General features: G+C 33.9%; 6 protein-coding genes across 14 annotated transcripts in view; 3 read left to right on the top strand and 3 right to left on the bottom strand.

The window, feature by feature from the left end:
- The window catches only part of LOC129786413 (calcium-transporting ATPase sarcoplasmic/endoplasmic reticulum type), a 642,650-nt gene that overhangs the window by 26,628 nt on the left and 595,415 nt on the right, over positions 1-20,607 (top strand). For 4 of the 9 annotated variants that reach the window (XM_055821425.1, XM_055821424.1, XM_055821426.1 and 1 more), the window contains exon 11: positions 55-6,582. In XM_055821425.1, coding sequence (XP_055677400.1) covers positions 55-255 — 201 coding nt within the window. In that variant the 3' untranslated portion in view covers positions 256-6,582. Of the gene's footprint in view, positions 1-54; positions 6,583-7,467; positions 9,285-20,607 lie in introns of those variants that run through there. The other 5 variants (XM_055821430.1, XM_055821429.1, XM_055821431.1 and 2 more) reach the window with 3 other exon arrangements.
- The window catches only part of LOC129786498 (3'(2'),5'-bisphosphate nucleotidase 1), a 1,077,868-nt gene that overhangs the window by 487,693 nt on the left and 569,568 nt on the right, over positions 1-20,607 (top strand). The gene's annotated exons all lie outside the window — the stretch shown is intronic.
- Positions 11,097-12,317, bottom strand: LOC129786499 (endonuclease G, mitochondrial). Its single transcript, XM_055821582.1, has 2 exons — positions 12,102-12,317; positions 11,097-12,039 (listed from the first exon to the last, which is right to left on the bottom strand). Exons 1-2 carry the CDS (start codon positions 12,216-12,218, stop codon positions 11,236-11,238), a joined length of 921 nt encoding a protein of 306 aa, XP_055677557.1. The 5' UTR covers positions 12,219-12,317; the 3' UTR covers positions 11,097-11,235.
- Positions 12,376-13,222, bottom strand: LOC129786519 (pre-mRNA-splicing factor SPF27). The gene is made up of 2 exons (XM_055821606.1): positions 13,053-13,222; positions 12,376-12,992 (listed from the first exon to the last, which is right to left on the bottom strand). Exons 1-2 carry the CDS (start codon positions 13,116-13,118, stop codon positions 12,423-12,425), a joined length of 636 nt encoding a protein of 211 aa, XP_055677581.1. The 5' UTR covers positions 13,119-13,222; the 3' UTR covers positions 12,376-12,422.
- On the top strand, positions 13,310-15,116 carry LOC129786477 (60S ribosomal protein L4). Its single transcript, XM_055821551.1, has 3 exons — positions 13,310-13,440; positions 13,754-14,676; positions 14,745-15,116. Exons 1-3 carry the CDS (start codon positions 13,438-13,440, stop codon positions 15,031-15,033), a joined length of 1,215 nt encoding a protein of 404 aa, XP_055677526.1. The 5' UTR covers positions 13,310-13,437; the 3' UTR covers positions 15,034-15,116.
- LOC129786832 (centrosomal protein of 83 kDa-like) lies at positions 15,097-19,726 on the bottom strand. The gene is made up of 6 exons (XM_055822076.1): positions 19,426-19,726; positions 19,198-19,355; positions 18,179-18,271; positions 16,191-18,110; positions 15,980-16,127; positions 15,097-15,231 (listed from the first exon to the last, which is right to left on the bottom strand). Exons 1-6 carry the CDS (start codon positions 19,724-19,726, stop codon positions 15,125-15,127), a joined length of 2,727 nt encoding a protein of 908 aa, XP_055678051.1. The 3' UTR covers positions 15,097-15,124.

The following is a 20,607-nucleotide window of genomic DNA, read 5'->3' as shown; positions in this document are numbered from 1 at the left end:
CAGACAAGTGCCCCTTGTTAATAATTTCCTTGTTCTCTTCCCTCTCGCACACAGACCGTGTTCCAGGTGACACCGTTGTCCGGCGATGAATGGGTGATGGTGATGAAGTTCTCGATCCCAGTAGTATTACTCGATGAAGTGCTCAAATTCGTCGCCAGAAAGATCACAGACGGTAAGAATCCGCTGTACACGGTGCACTGGATTGTGCTAATGTGGGCCGTGTATTTTGGTTTGATCTTCTGGGGGCCTCTGTAGAAACAAAGTGGCAAAATGTTGATCATTTTGCTGCAGTGCAATATCTTTGTTTTTTTTTTAACATTTAAATTATGGATGCGATGTTTTTTATTAGCAAGAAAAACGTGTTTTTTTCTTTGCATTGATTGGAACGAAATGAGAGATTTGAAGACGTTTGAAAAGCAAAGAGAGATAAAATAAAACCTTAGAGGAAAGGTGAAGAAAAAAAAAAGAAAATCTCAAATGTGAACAGAGGTGCCCCAGCCCACAAGCCTTGTGTCAAATATTTCACTTTTTTTTTCTTATAAGATTGATAAATTGCCCTTTAATATTTAGCATAATTATTATACATATTATAGAATAATTAAAAAAGTAATTGAAAGTGAAAAGAGCACAAAAAGGATCTACCTTTGAGCACTACATTTAACAGTGGGGGGGATCCTTTTTGTGTCTTTATTTTGCTAATGTTGTTCTCCCCCTTTTTTTTATTAAAAAAAATCTTTGTCCCTACTTTTTTTTTAATAAAATAATAATAATAATATACTTTTAAAAACATAATTATACAAAATTATTATAAAACATTAAATTTGCTCAAATGAGTGACAATGGCAAAGAAATAAATAAATAAAAAATAATGATATAAATGAAAACATACAGGAAATACAAAGAGATACATCTCATGCAACAACATTGTACATTGTGGGTGTTTTTTTTTGAGTGATGGCAATGAGATAATAAAAGAAAAAAACACACCATTTTGCAACAAATCGCATAATTAACTCACCAATTAAAATAATTTTACATGCAATTTCGTTGCACCTAATCATGCGTACCAGGCTGAGAGAGAATTTTATTTTCAGAATTAATCTTGTTTGGAATTTTTATTAATTTTATTTTTTTGCAAGAAGGTAAACCCACTGCAAAGACAAAATCCCAGAGAAACGGGATGAGCAATTAAGTTAAAAAAGGAAAAAAATCAATTTGTGTGTATTTTGTGTGCTGCGAAGAATTAATCTGGCAAAATGAGTCTTAAATATATTTTTTTATATATTATATAAAATGGGGAAAATGAGAGAAAAGTTCATCAATCACGTGTATTTTAGCAGCAATTTTTTATAGTAAGAAGATTTGCTTGATTACCATACTATATATATTTATTTGATAGATAATATTTATATTCAATTCGTTCGATAAATATTAAATTCAGTGAATGTGAATGTATTAAAAAAAAATGCGAAGGTAGACAAAAAGTTATCGGCCTAATGCAGATGGGAGTTTTTATTAAAATTTCACGGGGAATTCACTTAAAAAGCGTAAGAGAAGGCGTAAGATGTAAGATTGGGGAAGCATATGCGCGTACGCAAAGAAAGGGAAGCATCGGATCAACAAAATCTTGTAGTGACTCAAAAAGAAATCAGAAATAGGTAGTCAAATAGATTTTTCATAATTCACTAACCTTCTTGACAAATTCGACAAATATTTGTCCAAAAATTCAAAGAATTACGTCACCATTGCTTTTTTTTTTAACCCTTTAAGGTTTTTTGGGTCATACACTGACCCAAACGTGAAACATTTTATTTTATCAATTATTTATGAATAAAATTGTTTTTCCATGTTACAAATGCATCAAATTCACGCATAAGGGGTCAAAGAAGACGTTCTGAGTGAGAAAAGCCCTCTAAAAAAATTCATAGAATAAAAATCGCGATAAAAGAGCGCATGTTTCAATGTTTTTATATTTCACGTTGGACGTTAAAGGGTTAAACTCTAAAACACGTGTGAAACATTTACGCTAATGTTTCATAGGAGCTTTTTAGGAATGAGTTTTTAAAACAAGATTTTGTCTTTTAATTTTAGCAAATACACATTTTTTGACAGTTTTAACTGTCATATAAAGAACATAACCTCAAATTATATCTGATTTTGTTTAGAAATTATTTAGAACAAATAATCAAATTGCTTTAATTTCAAGAACTGCTAATAGTTCATGAAGCCTGATGAAGGTATACAGATGAGTCAAAATATGAAAAAAAAGCCTAAATGATTGATTTTCTTACGCTAAAATGACTTTAATCACTTTGTGCTAGGCCAACAACTTTTAAAATCATCTTATGTTTATTTTTGCTTTATTTTATATTTTTTTCTTGTACATAAATATCAGTTTAATGTGACTAACGACAAAATACACGTATTTGATTGGTGGGACTTTTTCTCTTACGCTGTCATTATTTGTAATTTATTAAAAACTAATGTTTACTTTACAACTAAATTTACCAATTAGGTGGAAAGATAACTCAATTCACTTTTTAGTAATTATATATACCTACATATATTATATAGAACATGAAACTATATAATACGAGAAAAAAATTATTGAAAAAAAAACACAAAAAAATGAAAGACGAGGGGAAGTTTAAAAGGTATAATTTTTTTGATTTATAGGCGGTTTAGCTAAGAAATGAAATTTTATTAGGGGAATATGGAGAGGTGCTTAACAAAATGCAGGGTGGTTCTTTCACATTGAAATTTCTTTCATTTGGCATTCATTTTATTTGTTCTTTTCTATTTTTCACGCGTGAAATTTTCCCAAAAGGTCAAAGTGAGCATTAATCAGCTCACGATGCGGCATCATTTGCTAAAAATACACACCGTGGTCAAAATCAAGGTGCAAATCTCATTTTAGATTTTTTTTCAAAGTTTTATTTTCAATTTTCAAGGGAAGCTGTGAGACACAGTGCTGAGATAAAAATAGTGGCGCACCTGTTGTGCCTCGCGGAGCAAAGTTTACAAATAAAAGATTTTCTTCTCTCTGCAATGAGAGAGAAAGAAAAACAGTTATGGTGGAAATTGCTCAAGTTTTTGAGTGCGATTGAGATATTTTTGGGGAAGGCCACAGGGACGTACAGGTTGTGCCAGAATGTTGTTGTGAAGACTGAGGGAAAGGTTAATGGACAGCTCGCGGTGTGGGAAGTAAAAATAAAGGAAATATTGAACGAGTTAAGCCGTAAAGAACGGAACAAATTAATCATGTTCCGGTCAGTTTATGCGTGATTAATGGACCCTATGACCGAATATTTACTTAGCTCAACTAATTGAAGATTTATCCTTTCGTGGCCAAAGATTTTTCTAGTGGATCAAATTTGACAGAGAAAAAATAAGAAAAGTCTTTTCGATTGACTTCAAGACAATCCAGAAAATTAACTAAATTAAGGACGGTTAAAACTAATGTTGACGCTTTACCTTACTGTGACGCAGAAAAAGACTAATGTTGACTCAATTCCCTTATTGCGACTTAAATTTTCCCTTATTTAGACTCAACCTTTGCCTAATGTAGACTCAATTTTTAACTTATCTGTACTAGAAAATACCTAATGTAGCCGCGAATTTTAACTTAAGGCGACGTTAAGAACGTTGTAGTACAGATAAGTTAAAAATTGAGTCTAGATTAGGCAAAGGCTGAGTCTAAATAAGAGAAAATTTGAGTCGGGATAAGGGAATTGAGTCAACATTAGTCTTTTTCTGAGACACGATTAGATGGAGCCAATTAAGGACATAGGCTCTATAGTAAAATATATCGAATTTATCCTGCCACAATTTCACTTCCAGCTCTATGAAAGATGAATAACCTTTTAGAAATATCTCGAACTAGGACATAAAACTTGATCTTCCGTGATATTATTGGGAAGAAGACTAAACTCAAAAGCTCGATACTTCCTTATTATGGTAGATTAGCAAGAACAATATAGGCTACAGGACGCTTTAAAATTTATTAGGAAGTCCCCAAGTTCCCGGGAAAAAAATTAAGGAATGTCTCAGAGGCCACATTTATGCCAAAATTTACATAAAATCTTCGAAAAGATTTTGAAAAATTGCAAAAAGAAGAACTAAATATTCGAATTTGATATAATCTACTCAATCTACCTCTAATTAATCAACTTTTTGGAATAGTTATTTGTATAAAGCAGAAATTCTTGATGATGCACGATTTCTGTCATTACACTGTCCCCATAATTTGTGATGGACAGATAAATTAAATAGAAAACTTCACAACTTCAGAATTTAGTAATGATTTTTTTCACGGCGTGTTTTTCTTTTCGCAAATGATGCCGAAGAAATAGTTTTAAAAATAAATATGAAAAGAAACATAGAAATAATAAAAAAAAATAATAGGATCTCCAACTTAACGCTCATTTGAAAGGCAACATGGAAATAATCTTAATGAATCTTTCATTCTCAATTTCTGTTAGAAAGTGCCTCACTTCCCTGTTACATAAAAAAATAGTTTGTAAAGATAAAGAAAAAGTAGAAATATTAGAGATAAAAGAATTAGAAAAAAAAAGTGAAGAGGTACAAGATTTATTTTTAAGTAGGTGATCTTTTCAATGAGTCCCCCTTCTTGAGGTGTGTCTTTAAAAAAAAAACAAATCTATCTACAATTTGTAAGAGTTTTAGGTAAAAAGAAAAAAAAACTTTTTGGAAATATTTTATCGATAGATTTTTCTTATTAGATTGAATTCTAAATGTGTTGGTTTCCTCTTCGATAAATTCCAATATGCGCCAAATACAAATTTATTTAGTCATGTAGTGAAACATTTTAAGGAAAAAATATTAATCTTGACGTGGTGAAACGACAAAAAAATGAAAGCAATAATATTCCACCTTTTTTTTCTCAAAAAAGGATTCCCTTTACAAATTACTTAGGACGCCATATTGGGTGATTAAAGGATTCCATTTTGATTATTTTTTTTTCTAAAATTATATTCCATATTGCAAAAGCCTTGCATTTGCAAATTTTTGAAAGATTTTTTTAAGGGATGAGGCCTTTAAAATTGAAATCAAAAAGAATTTTTTAAGGGTTAAAAGTAAGTAAGTTAGTATGTATAGAACTTTGATTCCTTTTTATAGTCTACCAATTTTATTTTCAAACAAATTGCTTGAAATTTTTGAGAATTTCTTTTTAAGAAAACTTTTTTCTCTATTCAGAAATTTGTAAATGCTAGGCAAAGTAAAAAAAAATACTAAATTTTCTTTTTTGAAATTCTTTCACAATCTCTACAACAAAATATTCTTTCAAAGCGATTTATGTACTTATATTTTTAAAAGAAATGTCGTAATTTCACAAGAAATAACAGAAAGATAGTAGATATATAAACTAATTAAAGAAAAATTAGTAGTTTAGTAGGCCAATGTGAACGGCAAACCAAATCAAATAGAATGAGAAAATATAAAAAACAAAGACTTGTCTCACAAGGCCTAACAAACCTTTAAAAAAAACATCCTATACACTTGTTATTTAAAAGATATAGAGAGAAAAATGAAACCATATAGGCTCGAATCTTTTTAGTGAAATAAAAAAATGAGAAACGTAACATTTTTTCCCAATTTTAATGACAAGAGAGAACAAATTTACTACTTAATCAATTTACTACTATGTATCGATTTTTGGGAATTTATGTAGCTATTTTTTGTGGACTATTATTTTCAAAAAACAAAAATGAATAGGAGGGGTTGGAAATGGTGAAGTTATGACTGATTTAGGCTTTATTTGGTAGATTTCTTGATTTTTATCAGTTTTGTGGATAAAATTGTTTAAAATTGAGGGAAAAATATTGGTCTTACTATTCGTGCTTACTGGGTGAGATTTGTGGTAGTTTCATGGCAGTCTTTGAGACCTAATTCCATTGATTTGATCCCTTAACGCAAAGGAATCAAAGGAATGGGAAGGAATGCGGCACAATAGTCTTTAATCCTTTAAAGAATCCCTAATTGGGAAAACAAAAATTTAGAAAGAAAAGAATCCAAAAATAAGGATTAAATAAACCAACAATCCTTTATCTATAAACTTGAAAAATTAACTTATAGAGCATTGATCGGTCACAAACTCATTATTTCTAATTCATTCCTTAGTATTCAAATTTACTAACTTGAACTACAACTAAATAAAATACACAATATATAAAAAAAAAAGTAGAAAACAAAAAGAAAATACAAAAAACACTGTAGATGAGAAAATAAAACTAATTTATATACAGAGATTAGGAACACAGTAAAATGTAAAAGATTAATAAAATTACTACAAGTGAAAACAGGAACATAATAGAAAAACTACAAAATATTTTGATTTATTTTTCTTTTCCTTTTTGAAGTGTGTATTTGAGACTTTGGCTTTATTAACAACACTATTTCTCATAAAAAAAGTAGATATAATAATGAAAAGATAGAATAATTAAGAGAGGAAGAGTGTGAAACAATAATAAATGGTAGCGGAGAGAGACTGCTGATAGGAACGATTTTTTGAAGATTGTTAATAAAAATATATAATGTAATAAAAGTCCCAAAATTTTTGTACTTTTATTGCTTTTCAGTTTGGGATTTTTTTTACAAAGTTTTTTTTTTGAAGAGGTGTTTTTATGCATGTTGGGCTAAAAGTGTGCTAACTATTGCAAATTTAATGTAAGTATACACAAACTTTTTAACCTTATACGTACCTACACCCAATCCACACATTCCATGGAGAAATAAAAGACATACAACATGAAGATAAACCAAAAGACGTTTATAAAGGTTGTTGCTTTTCAGGGATGATGCATTTAATTGGTAAAAAGAGTATGATGGTTAAGGATAATGGGTGAAATTCACCATTCAGACAGACTTAATTTTTTTTTGAGATTCTTAAAGCTTTCTCAAGATTCTTTAAGATTTATTTATTAAGATTTAGATTTAAGATTCTTAAGTTTTCTTAAGGGAAACTTCAGCCTAACTGAAGAAATCTTAAGTTTTTTTAAGAACCTTAAGACATTTTTAAGAAAACTTAAATCTTCTTAGGATAATTTAAAGATTATAATTTCCTCTACAAATAAAACTTAAATATCATTATTGCGACGCTTTTCCGATTTTCTTTTATGTATGTATTTAATATCCAGTCAGTTGAACTACTCGACTGCTATACGACCTCGTTATTACTTTGAAAATTAAATCGAGTCAATGTGTTGGAAATTCGACTTTCCATAAAATAGATTTTACATTAATTATAAAAACGTTCAGAATAGAAGACTGATGACATTCTTAAATAAAAAAAATATATAAACGTCTTTTGGAAAAAGAAACAAATAAAAAAATCATAAAAAATTTTAAAAAAACACAAAAATACTTGATAAGAAAAACTAACAATTTCTTTTGAGAGTTGTACCCTTTTTTCTTATTAATGTTAACGTGATTTTTTCTTCCATGCAGTACGACCTGAATTCCACTAAAGCAGAAGTGCACCTGAATCCTCGCACCTTTAACAAAAAATCCCCCACAAAAAAAAAAGATCCTTCATTGTAGAATTGGGACGAGTCTACAAAGAATCCCTCAGACAAAAATCATCTACCATCTAACCTGAGAAATCTGAGAAGAATGCATAATTATGAAACAAGACATCAAAATGCATTGACGAATCAAAAAAAAATTTTAAGAAAAAAAATATGATAAAAAATCTTTCAGACAAGACACAGAACTGCTTCTTTTAAGAGAGAATTTTTTTTGTGAAAGTTATTTTTAAGTTTAAAATTAGATTAATGGTTCTTTTTGTTTCTTTATATAATCACTTCTCTATTTATTTCTTTTCTATTTTTATTTTCACACCTTCCTTTTGAATGCTAAAACCACCTTCCCTCCACGATATAACAGATCTCCTTGTTCTTTTTCTCTTTAATTTATGAGCACAGTGAAAATGATGCATGATAAAATAGGTAATATTCCTTTTTTCTTTTCATAATTTTTATCCTTTAGAATTTATAATTTACTTTTTTCTTCCTTTTAGAGATAAAATAAATTTTACTTTAATGGATTTTCTCTTTGAAAAAAAAATGTTTTTCAGCAATATAAAATTTGTTGTTAATTCTTTTCTTATAGTTGAGGTGGTTGTTGACAAGTGGGGCAAATAAAGGGAGCCCCCGTCTCCACAAGAACATCTCTAACTGAAGGTCAGAATAAAAAACACGCTAAAAACATCGAAAATTTAATGATCAAAAAAAACTTTTTCATTTGTATAAAAAAAAACGTCATCTCTTTTCTCACAAGGAGTATTATTATTCGTGCATTGTTTGTTTTTACTTTTTAATATCTCCCAAAGAAAAAAAACCTTTGATTTAGTAGAAGACAATTAAATATATATATAAAGGAATTATTTCTCCCTCCAAAGTAAAGTCCAAAAAAAAGGACGACCCTTTATTTATTTTTTTTTAAAAAGAAATTGGCTTCTCAGAAGAAAAATCTTCTTTTTTATTGTTAATTTTTCTTTTGAAACATTTTTAAATTTCACATTCAACGACTTGTGAAGTAAATATTAAAAAATATATATAAATTTGATTTAGCTAAATGAATTGTATAAAGAAACAATGAAGTATATAATTATAAATAAATAAAAAAAAACAAGTGACATGTTTGAATTTATATTTAATTTAAAAGAAAAAAAAGGATATAGTGTAAATCCTTTTTAATGATAAATAAAAGTCATAATATCCCTCCCTCTTTTAAAGATATATTTACAAACAAAGTAATTTTAATCTAAGATTTTCCCATATTGTAATTTATTAGTAATTTATTTGTTGAAAAGTTTGTGTTTGTCTTTAAAAAAAAATACATCATCAAAGTAAATAATTTTTAGGGCAATTTCTTATTATATCAGTTTAAGATGAAGAAAAAGATGACAAAATTTACGAAATTTATTTACAAAAAAAAATGCAAATTAAAAGCTCCTCACCCCTTTTCTGCTTTTTTTCAACTCTTCCATGTATGAGTTGAAAATAAATTTGAAGAGTGTGATGGAACTCTGTATAATAGACAGTGATGTGAGATGCGAGTTACATGAAAAAAAAGATCATAATTTAATAAAAAACATCAAAAGAAAAAATGTTTATAAAAGTCTCATTATTAGTCAGAGAATAATACGTATATTTTAGGTGAAAAAAAAATTGCCGCACCACAGCGTGGTAATGGTTACAATGGAGTAAAAGAAAAAAAGGAAAATATGTAAATATTGAATAAAAACAAATAAACAAATAAAATGCTTTTTATTTTGTCTTTGGGAAATTTAATAGAAAATTATGAATTTCAATTTATTTTTAACCCTTCGACCGCCGAGTTGAGTCTGTCACGGACCCCAGGCAAAGTTTATAAACAATCTATGGAGCAACGAGCCACCAAAATAACAATTGCCGTGCTGCGAAAACTCGGGAAGGAAGAGAAAATCTCATGAGGACTCTGGCTACAGTACGACAAAAAACAATAAATGCTCCGCAAAATTAAACAAAGAAGTGTCGTCTTACCTCTCCTTGAGAGATACGGGAAATATTGATATATTGAAGTGGTGGCAAAACATTTCCTCGTGTCTCTCAACTAGCCAGAGAGATATTGTCCATCCAAATCACCAGCGCCTCTTCAGAGAGAGCCTTTTCTGTAGCAGGTGCGCTGATTGGGATGAGACGGAGCAGATTATCTCCTGACAAAGTAATTTTTAATATAATATTTTATATAATAATTAGGTCCTGTACGCAACTCAATTCAATGTCAAAAAAAAAGCTCCCGAAGATTATGAACCATATTCCTGTGTTAAAAGATAGGAATATGGTTCATAATCTTCGGGCACGTCGAATTATTTTTTTGCAAAAAATGCATAAAGTTTTCCTTTTTGAGCAGCTAATAAAATCTCTGGGCGGCCGGCCCTGTTCCTATATGGGACGTAGCGCCAAAATATTTATTATTAATAAAATCTCTGCTGAATCGGTTACGAGTAGTCGAAAAATATTATAAATTCAGCATGAGCAGCTCGAACAAATTGAATTTCGAGCAGGAGCAGCTCCTGTCAGAAAGTCTTGTTTTAATTGCTCAAATGATTCATGAATTTACCAAGAAGTTCATCCATAGAGCCTCCTTTTTCCGAACCTTGTTTAATTTGTGAAAAAAAAAATCTACAGGGTCTGTCGCCTGCTACCCCATGGCGTACATAAGGTTAAAACTACAAATGTATTGAACAAATAAGAAAATTTACTAATAAACCAATTTGAAATAAAAGAAAAAAATAATTTTTAAGATCTTTAATTACAAAATAATTTATTTCTACAATAATTTTTCTTTTAATTTCAAATTCTTTTAATTATTTGCCTAATATTGAGGTTTTTATGATCTAATGCTTCCTGGGCCCTTTGGAATTCCTTCGGGAACTTCCAGGCGTTGGTTCTGAACTGGAATTTCGGGATGTAGTAGCTGTGCGCTTCCGGGACCGGGATCTGGTCATAGGCCCCCGGTAGGGGGATCTTCTTGTTCTCATCCTGGGTGCACGTCTTCTCTTTGGTGTTGGTGCTGCAGCCACATCCTGAACACTCTCCATTGGGGGATTTGCTGGATTTTCTTCCTTATTTCCCTGATCTCTGTCTTCTCCAATAGTGTTTAAGTTAAGTGTTACTTCCTCCTTTCTTCCGTTATCGGTTTGATTAGCTTTTTTATCCATCTTCACAAATTATAGCTCGTTAAAGAAGTCCAAGAGGAAAATTCGATACGTACTGATCAAGGTTTGAGAGAAAAATGATTTTTGTTCCAGAGGCTGCTTATTTTAATGCGAAAGAATTTTTATGAGACGATTTCTAGAAATAAAATCTTGATTACTTTTTTTTCTTGATTTTTTTTATTTGGAGAATAAAATCAATCAATTGCCAAAGAAGTTCTATCTTTAAAATTAAAATTAATTCAAATTCAAAGCGATTTTCTTAATTTAAATTTATTTCATCTTGAATTTCCATTGAATTTTTAATTAAAATTATTAAATCTCCCCAATGAAAAACTTTTCCTAAAATATTAGAGAATCTCAATGAAAAATAATCTAAAAATTAAAAATTTATTACAGAAACTACATATGTACAAATTACATAAAATTCACTAAAACGATGCTATTGCACATCATATGCCAGGAAGAGTCTCAATTGCAGTCTGTGCTCAGTCAGGAGGGGATTTAGGGGGCATTCAGGGACTCTTCCCATTGATGCTGACTAAATGTTTCCTATTGACTTGACTGAAGAACAAGAGTCCCGCGGCCCTTTCTATCGTTTCCGGTGGTACTTGGAACATCGTGAGGGGTGTTTCATTGTTGATCACCTGATTGGGCATCACAAAAGCCTCCATTTCCATCTTCCCGTCGCTCCTCTCGCACACGACCACTTTGAAGAAGTGCGTGGGAACTGCTACGTTGTTTGTCCCAATCACCTGGTACTTCACGTAGGTTTTCCCATCGGCTTCCTTGCGTGGGAGGTAGAGGGGCCCCGTGCAGCAATAGACATTGACGAATTTCTTCGTGAGCTTCCTCACGTACTTCTCCAGCTTATTCCAGGCATCCCTGTTGAAGCCACTACCCACCTGTGGTGCCATATTGCTGAGGAAGAAGGTATCCTCGCAGTGCTTCTGATTGGCTTTGTGATTTCCCGCTGCCGCCAGGTGTCCTCGATCGAAGCCAGAATGCTTGTAGTCGCTGTTCTCAGAACGGAAGAACGGATGAACGGTGTCGTCTGGCTTGAAATCACATTTAGCCCTATCCACATCTGGGTTGTGCTTCACTGTTTCCTGCGTGAGGTGCTCAAACACCCAATGAGCTACCCTATTCCGGCGATCGTAGGAGAGGACAAAGTCATCAAAGGAACGAATCTGATCGAATCCTGGAAATCCGTATTTCATAATCTGTGACACCCTGTTTGTGCTTATTCCTTTAGCTGGAACTACGTCAGGCAGGGAGGTAGGAGTGGCTGCATAAACTGCATCAAATAGACCAGGAAGCTGTAGGGAAGATTCGTTTTAATGAAATTAGCAAATAAAAGGATTTTTTTCTGGGATTTTACCGTTTGTTGGGTTTGTTGTGAACATGGTTCCCTTCTCCTTCGCTCAACGTACGATCCAGCCAGGAAACCCGTCAGGGTGAGTGAAGATCCAATGAGAAATCTCCGGAAGAAGATCATTTCCGGTTTATGTAACAAAACCCTTTTTTTCTCGCAAAAAAAGAAAAACACGAGGAAACATTAAATTGTCGTCGATTGCGTCCGCCTACATTGCAAATGCTACTGAAATTCTCAAACAAATACGACAACCGCTGAATTAATGAACAAACAATAAAAATAATTTTTATAATTTATTTTAATTAAAATTAAAAGAAAAACACGGAATTAGTCTTCTTTGTCCTCTCTATCGAGTCTCTCCTTGAGGCTGGCAATCTTCTCCTCCAGCTTCGCACAAACTTGCTCAATTTCGTAGTTTTTCGACACCAGCATCACCCATTGCTCCTCAAGGGCTCTCAATTTCTCTCCAGCCTTCATTTGTTTGGACTTCCTCTCCCAATTAACCTCCTGGATCTCCTTGTGGAGCTCCTGGAGGCGATTCTGAGAACGTGCCTGCATGTAGGTGAGAACATCAAGGTAGGCTTTCCACGATTCACACCCATAGTCCAGCATCAGCTCCAGATTTATCGTTCGCACACACTGATGCTCCAGCTGGGCCATTGAATTAGAAATACTCTCAATCCAGGCATTCAATTCAGACAACTTCCCAGGAGGCGGAGGTGGCAGTTCGTACCTCTTCATGCTGAGTGTCTCCATTGGAAGGCGATTCTGGAGGCGCTCAAACTCATGAGTCATGGCGGGAGTCTCAAAGGAGGTTGAGTCTAGTGGTGGGAGGGATTCTAAGTAGTTCTTTGTGGGCCTATATCGTCGGCATTCTTCCTCAACCATTGCAATTGCCTGAAAGGAAAATTCTTACTCAAAAACATTTCTTTAGAAAGAGATTTTCCTATAACTTACAGCTTCTCGGACACCGGTACTGTCGTATCCTTGATCGATATAAGGTAGAGCATCTACTTCAGCCATTTTCTGTCCTTTTTATTGCGGGAAATCTAAGAAAACTCGTGAGAATTAGATGAGAGAAAAAATAAACAAATCCAGGGAATTTTGACAGTTCAGCACTTGCATTGAGCATATGCCATGTGAAGCAATGAAGCATTTGCTGTACAGTGAAGCATAGAAGCATCAGCTGCATGAACCATACGCAACAAGCATTTGCACCTCTGCGGCAAAGAAGCATTTGCAGCACTTTGTTTCTTTCTTTTTAACTTTCCGTTTGATGGCGGAGTAGTTTTGTGGTTTCTGCAAGAATTAGAATCAATTTTGTACTCCAGCAAGTGGTACAATGGTAATTTCCTTTGCAAATTTTCCTTCTTTATAGTTTAAATTTCCCGTAAGATATGGAAAACCACCAAGATTTGTGCTATTTAGTGATTAATTTCATGCATTGCCCTCTCCACGCATTCCACGTGTTTACGTTTCAAAATCTTGTGAAAATCCCGGAAAATTCGTGTTTTCCCCGCAGAATTTTGTGTTGTGGGAGGAAAATCTTCACAATGGGGGTGTTTTTCACATGTATTTGGGTGGAATTTGTGGGGAAAATGTTGATTGGAATGTGTTTCTGAATCCTAACCTCAATCTTTTCTTCCTGATTTACACAGAGTTTATCCGCAGCTAGACCTGTGGTCAGTGTGTACACTGATAAGAATGAAGCAGTGAAGGATCATGCGGTGCCCCTGCCCAGCATCTTCAGGGCACCCATCCGGCCGGATATTGTGAACGAGATTCACCAGCTGATGCGTCGCAATCGTCGTCAGCCGTACGCCGTGAGTGAGAAGGCCGGGCATCAAACGTCCGCTGAATCCTGGGGTACTGGACGTGCTGTGGCTCGTATTCCGCGTGTTCGTGGTGGTGGTACCCATCGCTCAGGCCAGGGTGCCTTCGGGAATATGTGCCGCGGTGGGCGTATGTTCGCCCCCACCAAGACCTGGCGTCGTTGGCATCGTAAGATCAATGTCAATCAGCGTCGGTATGCTATTGTGTCGGCTATTGCGGCTTCCGGTGTCCCGGCTCTCGTGCAATCCAAGGGGCACATCATCGATGGCGTTGCTGAGTTCCCGCTGGTTGTCTCCGACAAGCTCCAGGAGGTCAACAAGACCAAGCAGGCGGTGGTTTTCTTGCGTCGCATGAAGATCTGGGCTGACATCCAGAAGGTGTACAAGAGCCAACGCTTCCGGGCTGGTCGTGGAAAGATGCGCAATCGTCGTCGTATCCATCGTCGTGGACCATTGATTGTCTACGCCAAGAATGATGGCATTAAGAAGGCTTTCCGCAACATCCCAGGTGTGGAGACAATGAATGTTTCCAAGATGAATTTGCTTAAGCTCGCTCCTGGTGGCCATGTGGGTCGCTTTGTCATCTGGACCGAGTCAGCTTTCAAGCGCTTGAACAACATCTTCGGCACCTGGACGAAGCCATCCACGCAGAAGAAGGGCTACAATCTCCCACAGCCCAAGATGGCCAACACCGATCTGTCGCGCCTCATGAAGTCCGATGAAATCCGCCGTGTGCTCCGTCGCCCCAAGTAATTACACCCAAAACTTTCCTTTTAAAAAATCATGTTTTTTTAACCCGGAAAATCTCTTTTTGCAGGAAGCAAGTTAAGCGCCACGTTCGCCGGCTCAATCCACTGAAGAATGCCCGTGCCCTCGTGAAATTGAACCCCTATGCTGAGGTCGTGAAGCGCCGTGCGATCCTGGAATCCGAGAAGTGCAAGCTGCAGAAGAAGCTGGAGGCGTCGAAGCAACGGAAGAAGCCCCTGTCGAAGAAGAACTACATCGTCAGGACGCTCCGTCGCGATGAACTCCGCAAGGAGCAGCTGAAGAAGACGTGGGCCGCCAAGAAAGCAAAAGCACAAAAAGCTGCTGCTGCCAAGAAGTAATTTACAAGAATATGTGGCCCCCATACTTTCAAGGAAGTATGAGAAATAAATAATAAAAAATCATTTAAAAAAAAACAAGTAAATTGAAATTTTATTCATTTCGCATAAGAATTTTCTCCAAACTCGCATAAAGCAATTTTTCCTGCAAATCCTGTGCCTTTTGCTTGCACACCTGAAGGCGTTTCAGGAGGGAATCAACTGGGAAGAGAGATAAAAGGAGATTTTAGTTATCAAGTAAATAAATTTGCTAAAAATTGATCAATTATTGAGCTCAAAATTGAGTAAATATAGGTCTGCATAGACGATTAATAATTGATCAATCAGATTGATAGACAATAATCACTCAATTTGTAATCAAACTGATTGTCAATAATTTATCAATAGTTAATAAAAGTGAATTGATGATGACATTCTTTATTTTTCAATGAATTTGATTTTCTCTTAAATTGAAAAAGAGTTAAAATCTTAATAATGACATATGGTTGGCTATTGATTGACCTGACCGATTACTCGGAAATTGCGTAATTGACCGATGATGGAGCATAAATTGATAAAAATTTTGAATAACAATATTTGATCAATCCATGATCAATATTGATTGAGTTAAAATTGACTCAATATTGATTTATTAATATAATTGAACACAAATTGACCAGATTGATACAACAAAATTGAGGAAAAATTGTTCAATCCATGATCAAGAATTAATTGAGTTGTAGTTGACTCAATATTGAAAGCATAAATATTGAGTCAATTTAGGTCCACATAGATGATCAATTATTGAGCAATCAGAATTGATCAATAACTAACCAATGATTGATCAATCGATTGACTGGCTCAATTGATTTCTCAATTATTGATCAATCCGATTGATTCAATCATGATTGAGCCTTTATTGGCTCAATGAGGAGCAATTTTGTGAGATGAATGAAAGAGAAAATCTTACTTCGGGAGCAATTATTTGAGCTTCCGGATGAACAATAGATCTCCGTGGATCTAATTTGGATTGCTGTGCCCCTCATTTCGGACTTCCTCTTCATTTCCACGGTGACAATGTAGTAGTGGAGGCAGCACAACTCATCACTGGACAAAGACTGCAAAAGAATTCTCAAGTTTTTAGGGTTCATTTTAAGGCTTTTGTGGGAAGAAAAACTTACATTGAATCCAGTTTTAATAATTTTCCCAGCAATTGCCTTCAAATAGGGATTCTCAGGATCTTCCGAACTGCCCACGGGGGTTGAATCTCCTGATGCCAGGAGATCTAATTCCATCTTAACAATCTCTTTTCCTTTTGGAGCAGAAGTCGAAGCTTTTGGAAAAGTCTGATGCAGATTTATGGGAATTTTGGGAGGTTTCTTGACCTCCTTTTTTCTTTCAATTGACTTCTTCTTTACATTCTCTGATCTTTTGCCAATAATCCCCACGTGGGTGGAATCCTTTTGAGAAGGAAGAGGAGCTTTCAGAGAAGATCCTGCTGCTTCAAAAATCTCTGAAGAATTTCCTCCGGCATTGCTCCTATTGGGCTTTATTAGTGTTCTGAATGATCCTTCCAAGCTACGTGATTCCTCAATATGACGCAAACTCTCCATTATTGAATCATTTATTGATCTCCCGACTGAATATGAGGAATTTTCTGTATCTCTGTTCAATAGTCTTGGCTTTGTGGAGGATTCCAAATTCTTTTGAAACGTATTTTCCTCTTCTGGAAGTTTTTCAGGGAAATTTCCTGATTTTGAGCGATCTTGGAGCAATTTTCCTGATTTGGAAAGCTTTTCAGGCAAATTTTCTGCTTTTGGAAGATCTTCATTCCAATTTTCAATCTTTGAGTGCTCAGAGGCGAAATTTTGTGCCCCAGAAAGCTCTTGAAGCAAATTTTGTGATTCCTGGAGCTTTTGGGTCAATTTTTGGGATTCCTGAAGCTTTCTCGATTCCTCCTTCATTTTTTCCTTCAAATCCTTAAGCAATTGCTTCAATTTTGCATTTTCTGCATCCAATTTTGCCATATTCTCCTTCATATTCTTGTTCATTTCCTCGAGATGGTTGAAATTCTGCTGCAATTCATGCAATTCATTATCCTTGACAAGGACCTCACGATCGAGTTCATCAATTAATTTTTCCTGCTTTCGCAACATCTTCTGGAGCTCCTTCTCCTCCTGGGCTACGGATGCAGTTGCTTTTAAAGTTCTAACGCTCAGATTAATGTCCCAAATTGAGTGTTTATCCTTGGAAATAGCTGCACTCCCTGAGGATCCTTGATCAATCAAAGCTTCCGTTTGGCATTCAATTGACTTGCAAAGGGGATAATCAGGGCCCGTTGCTTTGTCCTCAGTTTCAGTCTTCTCAAGATCAATGGGAAATAAAGTTGTTGTGCCCAATTTAGTCGTTTGAGGGAGTTGTTGGGATGAATTGAGGACATTTTTAGTATCTTCAGAATCCTTATTTTCAGGAGAACAAGATCTTTGATTTTCCACGTGATCTTCCTCAAAATGATCTTGCGATGATGAAGATCTTTCTCCCTTTTCAGGCGATCCTTTCTCCTGATCTTCACGCGCATCCTGCTCCCTTTCAGTATCCATTTGAGTTTCCTTATCAACTCCAACTGATCTAAAAAATCTCTCATCGAATTTTATGGCCAGAAGATCAGCAATAGTGATCTCAAAATCAGTTGTGAGTTTATTGAAGTTGTAGGAAGTTTCCTTGGACGCATGAGAAATCTCCTGGAGTTCACAGAGCAATTCATTGAGATACTCAACGGAAAGACAATTATCAGTCATCACAGCTTCCGGTGATCTTTCATTCTCCGCTTCCTCCTCCTCTGCAAAAGTCCCCTCAGATTCAACACTATTCGGCAATAGGATACGCCGAAGCTCCTTGATGGCCTTCTCAGTTGAACCGAGCATCCTATCAACATGCATGCTCTCGCACGTCTTTGCAAAATTCTTCTCAAATTCTTCCTGATCTCTCTGTGTCTCCACAATGAGGTTCTCCATTGCTTCCAATTTCTTTTGCATTTCCCGAAAATTCTCCAATTCAACGTCCCTTTCGTTCAGGCACTGCTGAAGCTCGTAAGTTTTGGCCTGAAGGATTTTTTTTTTATCAACACAAAATTTTTCTTTTATTTTTTATTTATTTAGTTTTTTTTTACCTCGTGATCAATGATGTAGGTGCAGTACTTTTGAGCAGTTGATTCAGCAAATTCCAATTGCTCCCTCAGAGCGTTCTTTTCTTCTTGCAATTTCTTATTTGATTTATGAGAAAGAATTAATCAAGAAATTTTTTTTTAAATTAAATTAAATGATCTCAATTCTTACCGTAGACACAATGTGCTATAAAGATTTAGTAAAAATTGGGTAAATCGAGAAAAATAAACGTAAGAAAACTTCTAAATCCGTTTAAACTAAAAAGACATTTTAAAGTTTTTCACGATTTTCAAAAATTAAAACACATCCAGCGTAAGAATTAATTATTGTGGTATATGTCTTAGGTGCTATAAAAGATGTATTTTCAGCAGAATAAAGAAAATTTATGCATAATAGTGAATTGAAGCATTACTTGCACAATAAAATCAAATATAAAGTTAAATTAAGATAGATATTCTACTATTTTGCATAAATTGAAAGTTTTTAAATATTTTTATAGTAACACAATTTATGGCAATCGAGTACCTATGCTGAATTAATAGAACTCTCCAACGTTCTTTCGACTCGTGTAAAAGAGTTGTATTTTTTTCATTAAATTCTTTAATTGTGAAAACTTTAACATTTTATGGAAAAAATGGGTCTCGGCTTACGAGTGCTATAAAACGTAACTATGAAAAATTTACAACTACATCAAAAGAATCTATGAAGGTCTGTTTTTTGCGTTTTTTGGGGAGGGAGGGGGGGCATTAATAAATTAAAAGAATACGTGTTATAAAATTTTTTGTACGTTCCAAATCCTAAAATTCTTGATCATAGAATTTCCAGAATTCTACTGAATTAAATTTTTTGTTTTGTTTTCAAGGACAAAATTCTAAAGTTTTTTTTATAGCGGAATGTGTCTCAACTATATTTTTTATAGGCCTTTGATATCCTTGTTCACAGAATACCGGAAAATAAATTAACCAATTAAAAAAAGAAGAAAACATTTCAAACAAATATCAAATAAAAAATTCCTTCTACTCACAGCGATGACGGAGGCAAAATCCTCAACATTGGATTCCCCGATTATTTGATAAGCCTCCGTATTGTCCCCTCGATCAACGTAAATTATCTGCTCCCGCGTAATTTCGCTAATTGATGCTGTGCTGCTCTCGGGGAAGTCTTCACCACTCAATTGATGAACTGAATTTCATTCAAAATTTATTTAAAAATTATTCATCAAATTGAAGACAAAAAGAAAAAATTTCCTTACATTCCTCCGGAGGCTCCTCATCGCTGATAAACCCACTAAAAGTCCTCGAAACTTCCCTCAGAGTTTCCTGAAAATGCCTCTCGCTAATCCTCCGAACCGCCGAGTCCATCAATTCTCTGGAAACTGCGCTACTACCTCCCGAACCCAGAATTTTTTGCAGGAAGTTCATCTTGATGATTGCATTTCCACTCCAAGCATCCATGGCGCAGGAATCATAATTTTCCATGAGGCCCACACTCTCCTGCCTCCCACTCACCTCTTCCATTGTCCCGTAGATTTTTCTCTGTGTCTGATAAGTCATTTCATCCTATTTCTGAAAACTTCTCTTTTTTCTTTTGAAATGAAATGACAAAAATCCTTTTCCAGAGCTTTCTTAAATTAAAAAACCTTTTTTTTTTGAGTATTCCACTAAAAGCATTTATTTGATAAAATTTCTTTTCTTTTTTTTATAAAATGCAGCAATATTTTTTTTATGTTTCTGGGATTAATTTATGAATTACTTGGAAGATTTTTCTTTTATTTTCCTACATTAAAATAATAATTAAAAATGCAAAATTCAAAAGAATGAAAAAATGCAAGAAATTTGGCGATTTTAAAAATCAAAATAATTATTAATTAATTAATTAAGAGAGAATTTATAAAGTTAAAAATTGCATTTTAGAGTGTTTTTTGTTGTTGTAATTATGTCTTATAAATAAATTCGACTAATACTTTATACGTGAAACAGGTAGGCGAAATTCACTAGTAAGTTGGTCTTACAATTTTAAGTCTTTTTCTCAAGTCTGTCTTAAAATTTAAAGTCATTTTAAGTTTGTTTTTTTTTTAAGTAGGGCTTAAAATTTCAAGTCATTTTTTTAAGTCCTATTTTTAATTTTTATCTTTCAATAAATTACCAAAGTTCATTGAAAAATAAAACTTTTAAGTCCGACTTAAAAAAATGTCTTAAAATTTTAAGACCGTCTTGAAAAAAAAACACATCAAATTTCAAGTCTGTTTTTTTAAGTCGGGCTTAAAATTTTAAATCAGTTTCTTAAAACTTTTTTTAAGTCGGACTTAAAAGTTTTATTTTTCAATGAACTTTGGTAATTTATTGAAAGATAAAAATTATAAATCGGACTTAAAAAAAACTGACTTGAAATTTTAAGCCCTGCTTAAAAAAGTTTTAAAAAACCGACTTAAAAT

The sequence above is a fragment of the Lutzomyia longipalpis genome, chromosome 1 (genome assembly GCF_024334085.1).
Source record: "Lutzomyia longipalpis isolate SR_M1_2022 chromosome 1, ASM2433408v1".
Lineage (NCBI taxonomy): Eukaryota > Metazoa > Arthropoda > Insecta > Diptera > Psychodidae > Lutzomyia > Lutzomyia longipalpis.
Note: the sequence above shows the minus strand (reverse complement) of the source record. Positions and strands in the feature narration are given on the sequence as shown.